Source organism: Elgaria multicarinata, chromosome 11 (assembly GCF_023053635.1).
Source record: "Elgaria multicarinata webbii isolate HBS135686 ecotype San Diego chromosome 11, rElgMul1.1.pri, whole genome shotgun sequence".
In the NCBI taxonomy this organism is placed as follows: domain Eukaryota; kingdom Metazoa; phylum Chordata; class Lepidosauria; order Squamata; family Anguidae; genus Elgaria; species Elgaria multicarinata.
The window spans coordinates 20,612,009-20,625,736 of record NC_086181.1 but is presented as its reverse complement, the minus strand read 5'-3'; the positions used below and the strand labels follow the sequence as shown (position 1 = coordinate 20,625,736).

At 39.2% G+C, this 13,728-nt stretch overlaps 3 protein-coding genes across 3 annotated transcripts; all 3 read right to left on the bottom strand.

Annotated features, from left to right (window-relative positions):
* Positions 1-343: 343 nt before the first annotated feature.
* LOC134405297 (olfactory receptor 14A16-like) lies at positions 344-1,297 on the bottom strand. Its single transcript, XM_063136536.1, has one exon. The coding sequence runs from the start codon at positions 1,292-1,294 to the stop codon at positions 344-346; it is 951 nt and encodes a 316-aa protein (XP_062992606.1). The 5' UTR covers positions 1,295-1,297.
* A 2,259-nt stretch (positions 1,298-3,556) lies between these two features.
* LOC134405296 (olfactory receptor 6B1-like) lies at positions 3,557-4,528 on the bottom strand. Its single transcript, XM_063136535.1, is given in 1 exon segment — positions 3,557-4,528. A coding segment is annotated over 1 exon segment (972 nt).
* A 5,280-nt stretch (positions 4,529-9,808) lies between these two features.
* On the bottom strand, positions 9,809-10,765 carry LOC134405295 (olfactory receptor 2AP1-like). Its single transcript, XM_063136534.1, has one exon. The coding sequence runs from the start codon at positions 10,763-10,765 to the stop codon at positions 9,809-9,811; it is 957 nt and encodes a 318-aa protein (XP_062992604.1).
* Between the last annotated feature and the right edge of the window lie 2,963 nt (positions 10,766-13,728).

The window sequence follows — 13,728 nt, the reverse complement described above, 5'->3', positions numbered from 1 at the left end:
TATGTAAGAACTCTTGCCCATAGACTGTGGGTAAACTGTCATTGGCTATTCTGTGTATACAACCTGATGAACCCACAAGTAAACTCATTTGCCTCTGTAGCTTTTATTTGTATTACATATAAATTATTATTATTATTATTTATTTATATAGCACCATCAGTCAAACAGGTCTCGCCCCTCTACAAGAAGTACCATACAAACTTTTATTTAGGTTACAACCGGCCATCCCCTGTTCCAGCATCACATGAGTCTTCTTCTCCTGTTTCTTTAGTTGATAGATGAAGTGGATAGTTTCATTGGGAAAGGGTTTTTGGAAAATTAAGGGAGAGGGACAGGTAGAGCACTATAAAAGAATAAATTTTGTTGTAGGGAATTTTAGCTTTTTCATTAATTTTTTCAGGGACCCTTTTAGTTGTTTGTTCCTTAGGCTATAAATGATTGGATTTATCAATGGAGGCACCACAGAATAGAGGACAGCAGCTGCAATGTCTCGACCAACTGAGGATGCTGATCTTGGCCTTGTATATGTAAAGGCTCCAGTGCCCATAAATAAACAGACAATGACCAAGTGTGGAAGGCAGGTTGAGAAAGCTTTGTATCTTCCATGGATAGAAGGTATCTTTAGCACAGTGGAAAAGATATAAACATATGAAACAAATATTATAGATATGCACAGAGAAGCTAATGAATAACCCAGGACAAACATTAAGATATCATTGACACGTGTATCTGAACAGGAGATCTTCAGTAGCTGTGGGACATCACAGAAAAACTGGTCGATTTTATTGGATTGACAGAAGGATAACCTGAAGGTATTAGTGGTATGAACAATGGAATAGAGCATGCTACCAATCCAGCACCCAGCTGCCATTTCACCACACATACTCCAGTTCATGATCACCCTGTAATGCAAAGGGTGGCAGATTGCAGCATAGCGATCATAAGCCATTGCTGTGAGTAAGAACAATTCTGCATCTGCAAAAGTGATGACCAAGTAGACCTGGGCAACGCATCCTGAGAAAGAGATCTGCCTGGAGTTGGTCAAGGCATTCACCATGGATTTGGGAATGGTGACAGAGATGTAAGAGATGTCGAGAAAGGAAAGGTTTGCAAGGAAGAAATACATAGGGGAGTGGAGGTGGCGATCAAGGGACACGGTTGTAATGATGAGAAGATTTCCTATAAGAGTTGCCAAATAAATGAGAAGGAATATGGCAAAATGTAGCAGCTGCAGCTCCCGCATGGTAGAAAATTCTAGAAGTAGAAACTCACCCACAGCCGTTCGATTAAACATTTCTTGAACTCCTCTGCTAAAAACAAACAACACCAAATACTGCTGAAATGGCGTTTTAACTAAACCGCAGTTATATTTACATAGAAACACCTGGAAGTATATTGTTTGCATGTTATGCTTTTAATATAGTGTACACCACCCGGATAACTAGATATTTGACAGTCTAAAAGAATGACAAATGAATTAATACATTCTTCTTTCATTCTGATAGATCTTTTATTATTGTTTGACTACCCAAGCTTAACCATACTGGGTCTTACAGGGTTTTTGGACCACAGTGGATTCATGATACATCTGTTGCTTGCTCTACCCACACTTTCTAAATCAACTATTTCCTACTTCATATCCTAAGCCATCCAAATCAGGGAAGGTTTGTGTTGTGAAATAAACTAATACTACTTATTTAATCATTTTTCACAGAAAATAAAGTGCTTTGGTTTTCTTTTAAAGAGTGCTAAATTAATAAAAGTGATAAAATGAAAATAAGCTTGGGAGGAGAGGGAGAGGGAGAGAGAGAGAGAGAGAGAGAGAGAGAGAGCATTTACATCCCCCCCTCCCCACTATAATATGGTTTTACCTTTCAGGTGAGATATCCACACAGTGAGAAGTCCACAGTTGTAATATACAAGAACTTGCAAAAATGCATCAATGCTCATTTAAAACAATGCACAAAATGCCCACTTTCAAGCCACAGTGGAATATCCTTATGCAGGAACTGAATCTGGAACAGACCCACCATGACTTTAAGTAATATATAGTAAAACACATGATGATAAAACATTAGAGTTCATAATTGGGCTCCTGTGTTGTGTTCCCCATAGGAAAGCAAGTTACCAGCTAATATGAGCTTTTTAACTAGGGATGGAGCTTCTCCACAGAGGTGATTTATTGCATGCTCGTGATTGGTCACTCACAGAAGTTTGCAGGTCCTTTTCATGACATGGTCAACCTCTGATGCTCTCCCATCTTTTTCAAATGTGAATCTTGCATTTCATAAAATTCTGTTATAAATTGAAATTGTGTGATAAAACACTGCCATCTGCTGGCAGTACAATAGAAACATATGGGAAAGACAAGGCAAAAATGTTTGTGTTTGTGAGTGTGTGTTGTGCTGATCATTAAACCTGCAAAGACTCCAGAAGACAAAGCCCTGATAAGGCTTCAGGATTTTTGCTAAATATGGAGAAGCTCATACACAGATATATCAGTTTTCCTTTTTCCCGTATGTGAATTTTTAAAATCTCAAGTTCTTTTCTTTCCTAAATACGAAGAAAATTATTAATTCTGAATTTTTTTCTTTCTTTTTTTAAACAAACAAGCAGATCTCTATATTTATAAACTGGAGATGCATCAGCAATGTAAAGGATGAAAGTTTCCTCCACAAATGTGCAGATCCTCCCTTCAGATCCTGCCCTGGCTAACTTGGGTTTTTTTGTTTCTTCTCAGAACAGTGGGAATAATGAAGGGAGGGGTGGGAGCTATTGCTCCCACCTCCCCACACCAGGAAGGATGTTTTTTCCTGGAACTGAAAATACAGGTGTTAGGGACAGCGAGATCTGCTGTATAACACTGATGGAGCAGAGCCGATTTCATCATATTGCAGAGAATAAGGACAATGTGCTTTCCTCCCATGCTTGTCAAGATGAAGCCTTGGAATAATGAGCAGCAAGCAAGGTTCTATATCCTATTCAGAAAGTTAAGTATCAAGATATCTAAATAACAAAAGGGTGCTTATTCTAAGTATCAACGTTTTTTAACACACACACACACACACACACACACATTAATAATGAAAAATAACATTTCCATGTTTACAATATACTATGTGTTCGGGAAAACAACAACAACCACAATAAGTGTGCGTCAAACAAGCACATCAGGTTTTGATGAGCTGTGTGTATCCTAGGGCTCATCTACACCATGCAGGACATTGCACTATGAAAGTGGTATATAAAAGGCAGGAGCTACACTACTGCTTTATAACGGTATTGAAGTGCACTGACAACTGTTGGGGCCCATTGACATATATCACATACCGCTTTCATACCGCTGTATCCTGCTTGGTGTGGCTCCTGCCTTTTATATACTTTCATGGTGTAATATCCTGCATGATGTAGATGAGCCCATTTCAGTTCAACAAGGTCAAATTGCACATATTTTGGTATTCTCCATTAAAAATCAATTAATGATAGAATAGTCCAAGGAACTAGTCACTGCTGAAATCATAATTCTGATGTTGCCTCATCACCCCTCTTTTATTAATCATTGCAACAACTGTCTCTGACTTCTTGGAAAAATAAGAAACCTTTGAAATATTTTCACTATGGCATCCCTTACCTCTTTATTTCTCAAGCTGTATATAAGAGGATTTGCAACAGGGGGCAAGACTGTATACAAGAGAGACAAAACTTTGTTGAGATCACTGAGTGCTTCATTCTTTGGTAACATATATACAATCATGATGGCTCCATAAAAGGTAGAAACTACAATAAGATGAGAGGAACAAGTGGAAAAAGCCTTTTTCTTTCCCGTTGTAGAAGGAATCCCCAAGATAGTAGTTATTATGTATATGTAGGACGTCAAGGTGAGGAGAAAAGGTGGCAGGGTGAATACAAATGCCAGGATCAAACTCATAAGTTCTACTAGGCTGGTGTCACTACAAGAAAGTTTTATAAGTGGAACAGAATCACAGAAATAATGATTAATTATATTTGGGCCACAGTATGTTAACTGTAGCATGAAAATCAACAGGATTAAAGTGGCTATAAGCCCATTTGTCCATGAGGCAGCTGCAAGTTGGATGCAGATTTGTACATTCATGCTTGTTGCATAGTGCAATGGTTTGCATATAGCTAAATACCGATCATATGACATTACTGAGAGGAGATAACATTCAGTTGCCATTAAATAGCCAAAGAAAAAGAACTGTACAAAGCAGCCATTAAATGAAATTGCCATTTCATCTGTCAACAAGCCATCTATCATTTTGGGTACGATATTTGAAATATAGCAAGTCTCTAGACATGACAAGTTTCCCAGGAAGAAATACATGGGTGTATGAAGATGCTGATCAACTACAACTAAAATTACAATGAGAACATTCCCAGCCATGGCTACAATATAGATCACTAGGAAAACAAAGAAGAATATATTTTGCCATTGACTGGATTTTCCAAAACCCAAGAGGATAAATTCTGTGATATTCATCTGATTTCCTCATTCAGTTTGCTCCATGGTTTACACAATGCATTCATTGGAGACCAAATGGATCTTGCATTACCTGGGCAGGATCTACACTGCTGCTTTAAATGATTTATAACAGTAGTGATAATTGTTGGGGCCCAGGACATGCTCCATATACAGTTTTCAAACCATTTTCAAAGTGTCATATTCTGTTTGGTGTAGATCTGGCCCTGGTTGAGAAAAGAGTGGGGGAGAGAAACATGATGGTTAAATAGGTGATCAAATCTAGTAATTCTTCCATGATGGGTCTCATAATTCTGAAAGTTTCAACGTGGATTCTGCAAATTCACTATCTTCTTCCATAGTGCAACCAAATACTAAATTAAATAAGTCTGCTCAACTGACCATCTTCCCTGCCCACTGCAGTCCAGACTTGGTGATGACATCTACTTCACTTAGCTATTTCTAAGAAATCAGTTCAGTACACTGTTAAAAATATTGCAACTAGAGATCAGGTTCTCTCATTGTTGAGTGTCTCCATTTGCAACACAAAATGGTGACAGAGATTTATAAACGAGTCACTTAAAAAAAATGCCTAGGAGGATATGAAATTCTTTATTTCCTACTACTTAAAACTATTTCTTTTGAGATGTAATCATTTAAAATTAGAGAAATCCAGTAACTTGCACAAAATAGATGGGGATATGAGTGCAGACCTCTGAATCACCATAATGTCTCAGCATTGTTTGCTTAGACTCTTGCAAATCAAGATGGGACTGTGCAGATGGAGTACTGTGTTGAACCCTATGTATGGATGCTGCACCTGTGGGAAACTCCATTGTGCCAAATGTTTATTCGTTAGCTTTTTTCTCACACATGTATCCTGTTTTTTACTTTGGGATCCCATCAAAGAGGTCGCTCAAGTCCACATCTACCAAGACTCAGCAGTGCTCCGCAGTGCTGATATTCAGCAGGAGCATCAGGTGCTCCTGCAACATGTCAATCTTATCTTAATTAATTTAATACACCATCAAATTATTGTTGTTTTAGAGAATTTATATATCACTCTTTATCTAACAAGTTTTCTGTATGGTGGACAATAAAAAGAGGGAGAAAAGAGTCAAACTACAGAATAAAAAATAATGCCAAAAAAACTAATTTGGAAAGCCTTCTTAAAATTAAAAATGTCGTCAGAGGGACAGCCAGTACATTGAAGGCTCAACTCTGAGTGGAGTTCAAATGTGGACCAACCAGGAGTATCTCATCTGATGACATCAGTGATTGGGCAGACTGGTAAAGGAGAAGGCACTCTCTCAGCCCAATCCCAAGTTCTTTAGGGCTTTATACACCAACAAAGAAACCTTGAATCTTAAAATACTGAATTCAAGACAGGTAATTAACCCCCACCATACATTTACAGGCCTCATGAACCTCATGATTCTTGAGGTTCACAAATAGGAATATGTTTCAATTTAGATCCCCATTGTTTGAATTGATCCAATGAGAGCTTTTTAGAAAGTTTAATGAGATAGTGATTTGCTTACCTCTGTGATATGAGATCAAGAAGACTCTTTTGTGAATGTGGCACACTTTCTGTCTTCTCACCCTCACTTTATCAAGATGCACTTTCTTTGCAATGAAGAGGTTTTGGTATTCCTGACAAGATACTTCAGAAGTGGCATTCTGTCCAAGACTTTTTGTAGGGCATGACTTACCCCAAGGGAATGTTCTATTGCTCCTGTTCAGAATCAAAGGAGAATATCTCCCTTGATATTTCTGTTAATTAGCCTTTCAGATCAATGTAGTTTATTTGTAAATCATTTATCTATTATAACCTCCTGTTCCAGCTCATCTGAGGGCCAAAATAGATGTGAAACCATTCACACAACTAGCAATTGTAGGAATGCTTTTCATTGTTGTTGCTGGTGGTGGTGGTGGTGATGTGTGTGTGTGTGTGTGTGTGTGTGTGTGTGTGTGTGTTTCATTAATAACTTTGCATACCCTAGTAGGAGGTGGATTTTTTTTCACTCTTTGCCACCCACTACATTTCCCTGTGCCTCCTATTTGCATTGGAAGGAAAGCTCCCATTCATACAAATAGGAGTATTCCTTCAAAAGCAAATAAAAACATACAAACATAAGAAGTGTCATGCTGGATCAGACCCGAGGGTCCATCTAATTCAGCGCTCTGTTGATACCATGGCCAGCCGGTCAGGGACCATTATGACCCTGAGCTACTCAATGACCCTTATAACCCTGAGCTACTCAAACTTGTTTGGAACAGTGATTAAAATGCATCATCATCATCATCATCCATCCATATTTATTTGTTTATTAACTTGATAGAAGAACTTAATATAGTGGTAATATAAAGCTTAATTCTAATGGTATAGTAAGATACAAAAATAAAAATGGCAAATTGATCATTGCTAATGCCATGCTGAAACCATAATACAGAGCTCAAGTAGCGATCATCAATCTAAGCCATAAGAACAATATTTGTTTTATATCCAGCCCAATAATCAGATTAGCAAGGATCTAAAAAAAAACTGGTAGTATCCCAGTGTGTCTGAAGCCAGCTCTTACTAAAGAACCTTTCCCATGAATTTGTTTAAAGAATCTACATTTAGAGTAGAGCTGCACAGACATAGACACTCTATCTTCTGTGAATGAAGCATTATTAACTCTGACCAGCAAAGTAGCTACCTAATCTTGCCTAATTGGCTCTAACCGACCAGAATGCACCAACAAGTGAAACTCACAGATGATTGACTCCCAGGTAAACCATCTGATACATTTTGTTCTAAATAAACTGGGTAAGGTGTTACCCAGGTGTTATCTCCACAGGTGTGTGAAGGTTGAGTTGGCTGCATGCACTGGCTCCATTCCCAGAGTAATTGAAGTCACACTAATCCCAATGCTAAACTAGCCCATCTCTAACTTCCATGCAATCAACATAATGTCAGCACGTTAGAGTGTTGAACTGGGAGTTGGGAGATCCAGGTTCTAGTCCCCACTTGGCCATGGAAGCTCACTTGGTGACTTAGGGCCAATCACATACTCAGCCCTACCTACCTCATAGGGTTCATAGAATCATAGAATAGTCAAGTTGGAAGGGGCCTATAAGGCTGTCAAATGCAACCCCTTCTCAATTCAGAAATCCACATTAAAGCATACTTGACAGATGGCTGTCCAGCTGCAACTTGAATGTCTCTAGTGTGGGAGAGCTCACTACCTTCCTAGTAGGGCTGTGCTCTGCTCCGTTTCAGATCCCTGAATCCGGAGGGGAGTGACCTGATCCAGACCCGCTAAATTCAGATCCAGATTGGGTCTAGGGAGCTCCAGATTGAAGCAAAGTGGTTTGCTTCACTTCGGATCGCTTTGCCTAGAGACGCCATTTGGAACATTTTTTTGTATTGAATTGTATTGGGCAAAAAAATCCCTATAACTTCTTTATTTTTAAAGATAAGCCCTGAAAATTACTGAGCTTAGAGATTACTCATTGGGGGGTCATTTGTGTAGATTTTCAGAAATATCCATTCAGCGGTTGGGTTGCAATGAATTTTTATTTAATGGGTAAAAGTGCGAGGGGGAAATAAGCTTTTTTCAGTGTTGATAGACAGCTTCATCTCCCAATCATGCTGAGTGGTCACCCCATGTAAATCATCTTGTAATTGACTAAGCCAGAGGCACACAGAGACACTTTTCTTTCTTTGTCTTTGGGTAAGACTTCGGTCAGTGAGGAGTGGATTAGCGAAGCAGTAGCCTGAGCAAACTCACACAACCTTATGTTGCTCTATTAAAGTAACCCACTAACCAATATTTTAAATAATATACAAAGTAAAATAACAGATAGGCAACACAGCACTGCAAGGTAACCACAGTAGCCTTGGTGGAAAACTGGATAATCTTGCGCTGTACAGCAGTGGTAGAAAAGTGGGTGATGTCCTGTATGGCATGCCCAATGTTGGAAAGTGGACATTCCCAATGCCCACTTCCCAGTGCCCTTGAGGACACATCAGAACCCTCAAAAGGGGAAACAGTGGACTGTGCCACTGTAGTCTACCTCCCGGTGAGGCAGGAGAACAGGATAGGCCGACAGTAAAAGTGCAGTCAATGACTTGCACAAGTTGATGCGTCAGGTGGCTTCTCAACCTAGACAGGAGCACCCAAGAAAAATCAAAAAAGATTATGACACTGAAAAGACTTATATTATCACATTGGAAGGACAAATTCACACCTCCTATAATGCAATGGATCGAGGACCTAATAACATTATCAACTTTTGAATGAGTGTTATATAGACGCAACTTGCAAGAGGATAAATATACGGCTATTTGGTCTGTTTTTCTTGAAACCTTTGTATAATTCTCTCCCCCACTTTTTTAACAGTTCATACAATGTAAATGATGATAATTCTATATACACAATCTATGGGTTTCCCCCACACACACCATTTTCATTATGTATTTTCTGTTTTGTTTGTTGATATTCATAATAAAAAAGAAAAAAGATTAGAATATGTGATAGAGATATTTAACATTGGTGGTGGTGTGGAGAAAGCTGGGAGAGAAAACATATTCCTCCCTCTATTATAAACATCAGCTCTTTACAATTATCTGAGTCTCTGCAGACTTGAACATAATGGGATTTATTTTTGATTAAACATGCATAGGTTTGTTCCATAAGGCTGCAATCCTATGCTCAGTTAATTGGGAATTAAGTCCCATTGAACTCAGTCCAAAATACATGGATTGTTTTGTTAAAATATTAATCCAAATTAAGATTGTATGTAACAATCTATTCCAATACATCCTTCTTTTTAATTTTTTGCAGATATTCTCTCTGTTTTTCTGTCTCCCTATCCTATCTATCCAACTAATGTCAGAAGGTTGGAAAGATTCATGGCACAAACACCACCCGAGTAATGAAATGAAATAAGGAATTGGAAATTTGTTCCAATTCATTTTTGATCAGTATCTACCCAGTTCTCACCTTTTGGAGTGAATACAGACTCAGACACAAACCGTGGTTGAACTATATAAATTTCAAAGCATCCAATGTGATTCATGGATCAAAAGAATTGTGTTCCACAGCATGAATAAATTTGGAAAATGGATGGATGCACACTTTTTGAAGATGCGAACTGCTGATGGGGAAAATATGCACAAAAATACAGCAGAATTTCATGCAAAAAGGGGGGAAACTTGCAATCTTATAAGGACTCTAGTTAGAACAAGCTTCAAGATAGAATTTGGAGAACTTTGGCAAACCTAAATGAAGTGCACTACGACAATCAGGTCAATAATGTATTTTGGAGAGAGATTGTACATTAGCTACATCTGATTTGCTTTGCAAGGAAAAAAATCCTGTGGATATTATTTCTAAGGGCATCTTGGACCTCCTTATTTCTCAGACTGTATATAAAGGGATTGACCAGAGGGGGCAAAACCGCGTACAAGAGAGATGAAAATTTTAGCATGTCTTTCTTGACGTTAGCCCGTGGCATCATATACACAATCATTAGAGAGCCATAGAAAATGGAAACCACAACCAAGTGAGAGGAGCAGGTGGAAAAGGCCTTTTGCCTCCCAGTGGTAGAAGGGATTTTCATGACAGCAACTATAATATATGTATATGATGTAAGAGTTAGAAGAAAAGTAGGGAATGTGAATATGGCAGCCACCATGAAACTCATGATTTGTATCACACTGGTGTCACTGCATGAAAGTTTTAGCAGTGGGAAGTATTCACAAAAATAATGATCAATTTCATTGGAGCCACAAAAATTTAACTGCTGCAACATCAATGTGAGTAATATCATCAAAGCTACAAATCCACTGATCCAAGACACAGCTGCAAGCTGGATACAAGTCCAGGTTTTCATGATTGTTGTATAATGCAATGGTTTACAGATTGCTAGATATCTATCATACGACATTGCACAGAGCAAACAACATTCAGTAGACACCATGGAGCCAAATAGATACAATTGTGTAAAGCAACTGCTGAACAAAATCAGTCTGTCCCCAGTTAGGAGGGCTGAAAGCATCCTTGGAAATAGATTGGAGCTGTAGCAAGCCTCCAAGAAGGAGAGATTTCCCAGGAAGAAGTACATCGGAGTACGAAGATGCTGATCAAAGACAACTAGTGCAACAATGAGAATGTTTCCAGAGATGGTCACAATGTAGATGGTTAGAAATGTCAGGAAGAGAAGCATCTGTGATTTATGGAACTCTCCAAATCCCAGGAGGATGAATTCTGTCACCGTTGTCTTGTTTCTGATCATGACCTATATGGAAATAGTCAACTCCTGAAATAGTATGAAGAAAATAAATGTAAAATTTGATATATTGCTATATGGTGATACCATATATTACTATATGGTGATATGTAATCCCCTTCCTGGCCAAAAGAAATTGTTTTGGCCAGGAAGGGGATTACACATTTTATGGAGAGAACTTGGCATGTGCTTTGGCCAGGAAGGGGATTACGTATCTTATGGAGAGAACTTGGTATGTGTAGGACAATGACCCAACCACTTCCTCCAGCTCTGATTATGCAGCAATATAGCTCCACAGTGACCAGGAAAAACATATAGTGCCTGTCCTAAGGCCTCTTATTTAAATGCTTTGTTCGCTTGTTCGTTCTTTACCTCTGATTCTGACACATTGCATTGTTGCCTATGTAGCTTCACTTTCCCCAACAGCAGTCCCTTATTTGGTGGAGGAGGGAATGGGAAACAGCATATGGGTTCTTCCTAGGATGGGCAGTTACAAATTGCCAACAAAAAAAGGAGGGTCAAAAGATGCCCAGGTTGCCCCCCAAAATGCATATCCTAATTTATATGCACAGATCCAAATTTAGAAATAACTAGTATAATTTGAATAGAAATGCACTCCATCTTACTGTAGTGTGGAAGATGGTGACCAGGTGACCTGTGTGGCTAATTAGTCTGTTGCCCAGTGCTAACTGGTATTGATGGACAATGTCCAAGGGCCCTACCAGAATTGGAAAGCTTTTCAAATAAATGACAGCCTCATATAAAGGACTGTCCTCTATAAACTTGAACACTGGACCACTCTAGTTCTCAGAAGTGTGTTCTATTAATGGGGAAATGGTCCTATCCCAAAATAGGATGGGGTGCCTCCACATTTTCTGAAACCAGTGGGCAACCTAATAGAGCAAAAAACAACAGGCACTAAGGTTTATTTAACGAAGAAGGGAGAAGGTGGAGGAATCAAGGGGAGTTAGGGTGACAATATGAAAAAGAGGACAGGGCTGCTGTACCTTTAACAGTTGCATAGAAAAGGGAATTTCAGCAGGTGACATTTGCATATATGCAGAAACTGGTGGAACTCCCTCTTCATCGCAACAGTTAAAGCTGCAGGAGCCCTGCCTTCTTAACCAGATAGAAAAGAGATCAGGGCCTCATCTACATCAAGCAGGATATTCCAATATGAAAGTGGTATGAAAGAGGTATATAAAAGGCAGGAGCAACACTGCTGCTTTATAGCAGTACTGAAGTGCACTGAAAACAGTTGGGTCCCATTGACACATACCATACACTGCTTTCAAACCACTATATCCTGCTTGGTGTGGCTCCTGCCTTTTATATCCCACTTTCATATCACTTAAATAATGCAATAATCTGCTTGGTGTAGATTAGGCCCAGGTCTCCTGCAGCTTTAACTGTTGCGGTGAAGAGGGAGTTCCACCAGTTTCTGCATATATACAAATGACACCTGCTGAAATTCCCTTTTCTATGCAACTGTTAAAGGTACAGCAGCCCTATCCTCCTTTCCATACGGTCACCCTAAAGAGGAGCAACTCAAATATGTATACAGTTTAAGGCAGTGGTGGTCAACTCAGCAATTAGGTCCTCAGTTTAATTCCATATAATTTTCTGCCATATGAAAAGTGATCAATTCAGACCTCTGGCAAGAGCTATCTGCCTCTTCCATTGGCAGCCCACGGGTTAGAGAGAGAGGGGGAGAGAGAGAGAGAGAGAGAATGGTGTGTGGCAGAAAGAGAGAAGGGGTTACACATCCACTTTTGGCTCAGACCCTGCTGGCTTTGGCCCCACCCACTGCTGACATACAACTCTCAATATATTAAATTGCCAGTTATTGCAGACATAGAACATCTCTACATGAAGCAAAAATGCTGCAGCCTTATTGAGGCTTCTTCTTCCAGAGTCTTTGCAGGATTAGAATCGGCACAAGGCACCCCCTCTTTTGTCTATTTCCTTTGTGGGCAAGTTCCATGTGTTTCATTTATACAGCTAATAGATGGCACTGTGGTATTGGGCGATTTTAGAAATACACCCACCTGTTTGATGGTGGTTTATATTTATGAATTTTTGCCATTTTTAAAAAAATGCAGAATGAAGCTTAAAAAAAAAAGGAAAGGCACCTGAGGTTGATGACATTATGAAAATAACATGCAGACTACCATGCATTACCGACCATGAGTGCACAATAAAAGCCACTTGTGAAGAAGGCCATAGAATGGAGTGGACTTAAGAATAAACACATGCAAAACTGACTCACCAAGAACTTTCATCACATTCTTAGTTCTTCTCATCACCTTCAACTTTATTTTACAGTTCCATAAAATGACTTACCTAACCCTAAGAAGGTTGACTGATCTGATAACATGTTTTGCTCACTAGACATTATTTTAAGGTGGCACCATCTCACAGGACTTCACATTTATGCAGAAGAAATCACCAATGTTTATTTCCCCCAGTTACTCAAATAGCAACAGTAAACATACATCATCATTAATAAGCAGTATTGTTAATAGAACTTCCAGCATTAAGGGAAAAAATAGATCATGACTACACAAATATCAGCCTCCTGGGTTTTGGGTCTTAATAAGGAGCTTAGCAAATGCAGCAGAGTGAGCTGCCATCTGGGATGCAAACATTTTTGTGCTCTGGATGAAGGTTAACTTGAACCCAGCATGGGTGATTGGGTGAGGGAAGTGGTAGCGGAAGATCAGGTGGAAGGGTGGTGTGATTGTTTACCACTATAGATGGGGTCAGCAACCAGACACAACACCTTTGTTGTCCCATTCCTCACCTGATCACAATGGACTGGGTCTAGGACAGAACACATTTAGGCAGATTAGAGTCAAGATTTGGCTGCTCTGGTGCTGCTCTAGTGTATTTTAGGAGGATTTAGCATAACTTAGGAGAAATATTCCAAAAGATGTCTGAGGACTGAATAGGGAGAGTGGTGGTTTTAC